At 39.2% G+C, this 3,223-nt stretch overlaps 1 protein-coding gene across 1 annotated transcript in view; it reads right to left on the reverse strand.

Annotated features, from left to right (window-relative positions):
• Nucleotides 1-364: 364 nt before the first annotated feature.
• LOC104471258 (two pore calcium channel protein 2-like) overlaps nt 365-3,223 on the reverse strand; it is a gene marked incomplete at both ends in the record, with an annotated part of 4,394 nt that continues 1,535 nt past the window's right edge. The window contains 3 exons of the mRNA XM_010086530.1: nt 365-435; nt 1,150-1,235; nt 2,806-2,887. Of these exons, the coding sequence (XP_010084832.1) occupies nt 365-435; nt 1,150-1,235; nt 2,806-2,887 (239 nt within the window). The remainder of the gene's footprint in view (nt 436-1,149; nt 1,236-2,805; nt 2,888-3,223) is intronic.

Below are 3,223 nucleotides of genomic sequence, written 5' to 3' on the forward strand. Positions count from 1 at the left end.
AGGCTTAGTGGTCAAGAAGTTCACGTTTTAAAGTGCACTGTCATTTTAAACACACTTTCCCTTCTTAAAAAAAAGGAAATAAAACATTCTGATAACAAGTTTATAAAAATAACAGCTGCGATAGTCCTCTAAAATTGCAACTTAAAATCAAGTCAAATTAGCAAGATTCAAATCTTTTTCAAAAAAAGATACGAACCAAAAAAATATAAAACCTCTTTCGGCAGAGAATTGCCAAGCAAAACCTCACATCCTAGAAGCCTCTCTCCTAACAGCACCTCACAGAAAATCCATTCAGTTTCTTCCAGCTGACAACCTCAAGAAAACAGAGGTCTAAATAAATCAGTCCTTCCCACTGGTCACCTACATAACTGCAGGTGTGGATGCTGGTGCAGTTTTTCCATCAGCTCTTCCTCTGTAGGTTCTTCCAAAACATCTCTACAAAGAAAAATCATGAGTTGTTAGGGGCAGCAAAGGGAACTTCTCAGCATTTGTTTTTGCAACGCACATACCGAGATGTAACGTGTGCTTGTTTCAAGAATGAAACAAGTAATTAAAGTTACAATAAGTTGATGCTCCCTAAAGATGCATCTACTTGCAAGTGATCCATCCTTTACAGATGGGTCATAGAAACCAGCAGCTGTTTTCCCATAAGAAGCAGGGAAGCAATTTCCTGCACACAGCACAATACAACTGAAGGTCAGTAGATGTGTTTTCCTGAAAAAACTCCCAAATGAGAACATGTTCCCAGTGCTACTATTGAATATCCAATGTGCACCAGAAGTTCCACTTGTGCTGGATCATCAAGTATCAACTCACCACCCACAATTTCATAATAAGCCAAGAACGTGCATCACTTCCCTCATCTTCCCTTTTTCTTCTCCCTCTCAGCACAGCCGTTCCCCCCCAACACCTCTTCTCCCATCACGCTATAGGCAGAAAGCATATAAAGGTTAAGCTACCAAGTCAGCTTAAAGCATGCCTACCTAGAGCACTTACTGAATTTTTCCATACTAACAGATGAAACAGTTTGCTTTACAGGGAGGAAATAAAAGACAGGTCTTTCACCCTCTCACAGCCAGCACACTTTCTTTAAAACAGATAGATGAACACCAAAACCTAAGATCGATTATCAAGCCCAGCTCAACTCACCTGAACATTAGTTCAACTGTCCTCTGGTACTCAATATCTGAAAGAGGCTCCCGATGACAGCGACGGTCCCACTTGTGAATAAAGTTCTGAAACGTAAAAGGAACAGGAAAAAAATTAAAAGCTACTAGTGACATTTTAAAAGAGGTTATATCAGGTCAATATGTTTGGGGGTAAGGTTTGAGAGGGAGGTGAGGTTTGTTTTTAATAGAGTGGCAGAGCAGTGATTTACTTGGCATCAGTGTATTTTTTGGCTGCAGGTCACTACTTTATCCAAGCCTGTTGCTTGGGAATGAAATAACTTTCTCATCACATACTGAAAGAACAGTAGAGCAGAAGACAGCTCTGCTGCACTCAGCTCCTAGCAAGGACTGCCTCCCCAAGATAACTGTGTGAACTACCCACAAGAGTTCACCTGCTTTGAACTTCTCCCTCTTTAAAAATCCAACAATATATAAACATATTCCTACGCCAGGCATCACAACTGAAACCCAGCTCCTGGTTTTGTCATGTTCCCTTATCCACTTCGAATTACTCTGACAAATAATACCTAGGGAGCAGACAGACAGCTCAGGCAGAAAAAAAAGCACAGGGTGGGAGTAGGGGGGTGTTGCAGAAAAATAGTGACATCCTGCTGTCCCACTACAGAATGCTACATCTTGGCTCTTACAGCAAACTTCAGCCACAGCCCTGTGGAAGTAAGCAGGTAGAAGACTTCATAGGATTAGCCTCCAGATAGAACAGAAAGTCTTTTCCAAAACACTCATGGGCAAGATTGAGGCTCAGCATAAGACTAAGTTTCTGTCTAAAAGTTTGTCACTCTGCTTAAAGTAGTAAATTTTACTTCTCAATGCAGTCAACAAGAGCATGTCCAAAAGAAGTTTTCCCAGGTTTTAAGATGTGGTGAAGTGCCCTCTACAGGTACTCAGTTTTTTCCACTATTTATAAGAGAAGTCTACAATGATTAACCTGGAGTAGATGGCTATGATGAACATTCCTTCCACCAACAAAAATTCAAAAGGTATTTGGATTTGCAGAGAAGTACACTGAGAAGTACAAGCAAGCTGTAGAACTACATGTTCTTCACAGCATTGCTTAGGTACCTACATTTCCACAGCTTCTTTAAGAAAGTCTAAAGGATGGTCTGTTCAAAATAAATAATCAGTTCTACTCTTCTAATGTGGAAGTGAATAAGGGTCATAACTCAAATTGGATGGGAAGAAACACAGGACAACCAAATAAAATAAAAATGTTAATTTTCAAGTATTAACTTCATTTGTTGAGAAATCAAAACGCAGAAACCTGCAGCTTGAATAACTAATGCTAAAGTTAAATGCTAATGTGCAAGAGACAAGTAATTTTATAATACTTAAAATATTTTTAATTTTTATAGATGGTGAGCTATAATGACAAGTGTACACACCCAATGAAATGTCAAGATTTGTGACAAAGTTTCAAGTAAAATATAAATTTGTTTAGGAAAAAGAAAATGCTTCCTCAGTATGTCAGGGGAAGGGAGGCAAGGAGAAAGACTAAGTACACACACACACACACCAAACCAACATATTTTTCCCAAAAAGTTGTCTGGGTTCTTTTCATTTCCCACACAAATCAGAACATGTCTTCAGGATCTAATACCAAATAAACACACTTCCTTACCTCTAGAAGTAAAGCTACGAAGAGATTAACCCAGATGACAGAGGAGATCAACCACCAAACTACAAAATAGATCTTTGCCCACCTGCAGATCAGATTAACAGACAATAAGTAAAGTAGGCAATAAATAACCTCAGCCTGAAAGTGACCGGAGAGAGCCATGAAATCACATTTCTCCTGGAAAGATAGTACTACTACTTTCTTAATGTAAAAGGAGCTCTGGAACAAAAACAAAACAAAAAAATCTTAGCCTTTCATTAAGTTAGCCAAACAGACTTGTTCTCCCCCACTTACCATATCCAATTAAACTCTGAAAGTGACAGAATCGCAGCCTAGCAGAAGTTGTACTGGATCACAGCAAAAGATTCATCTAGGCTAGTACCCCCTGAGAGCAGTCAAAAGTGGAAGCACAGGAAAGAGT

Source organism: Pterocles gutturalis, unplaced genomic scaffold, assembly GCF_000699245.1.
Source record: "Pterocles gutturalis isolate BGI_N339 unplaced genomic scaffold, ASM69924v1 scaffold8691, whole genome shotgun sequence".
Lineage (NCBI taxonomy): Eukaryota > Metazoa > Chordata > Aves > Pterocliformes > Pteroclidae > Pterocles > Pterocles gutturalis.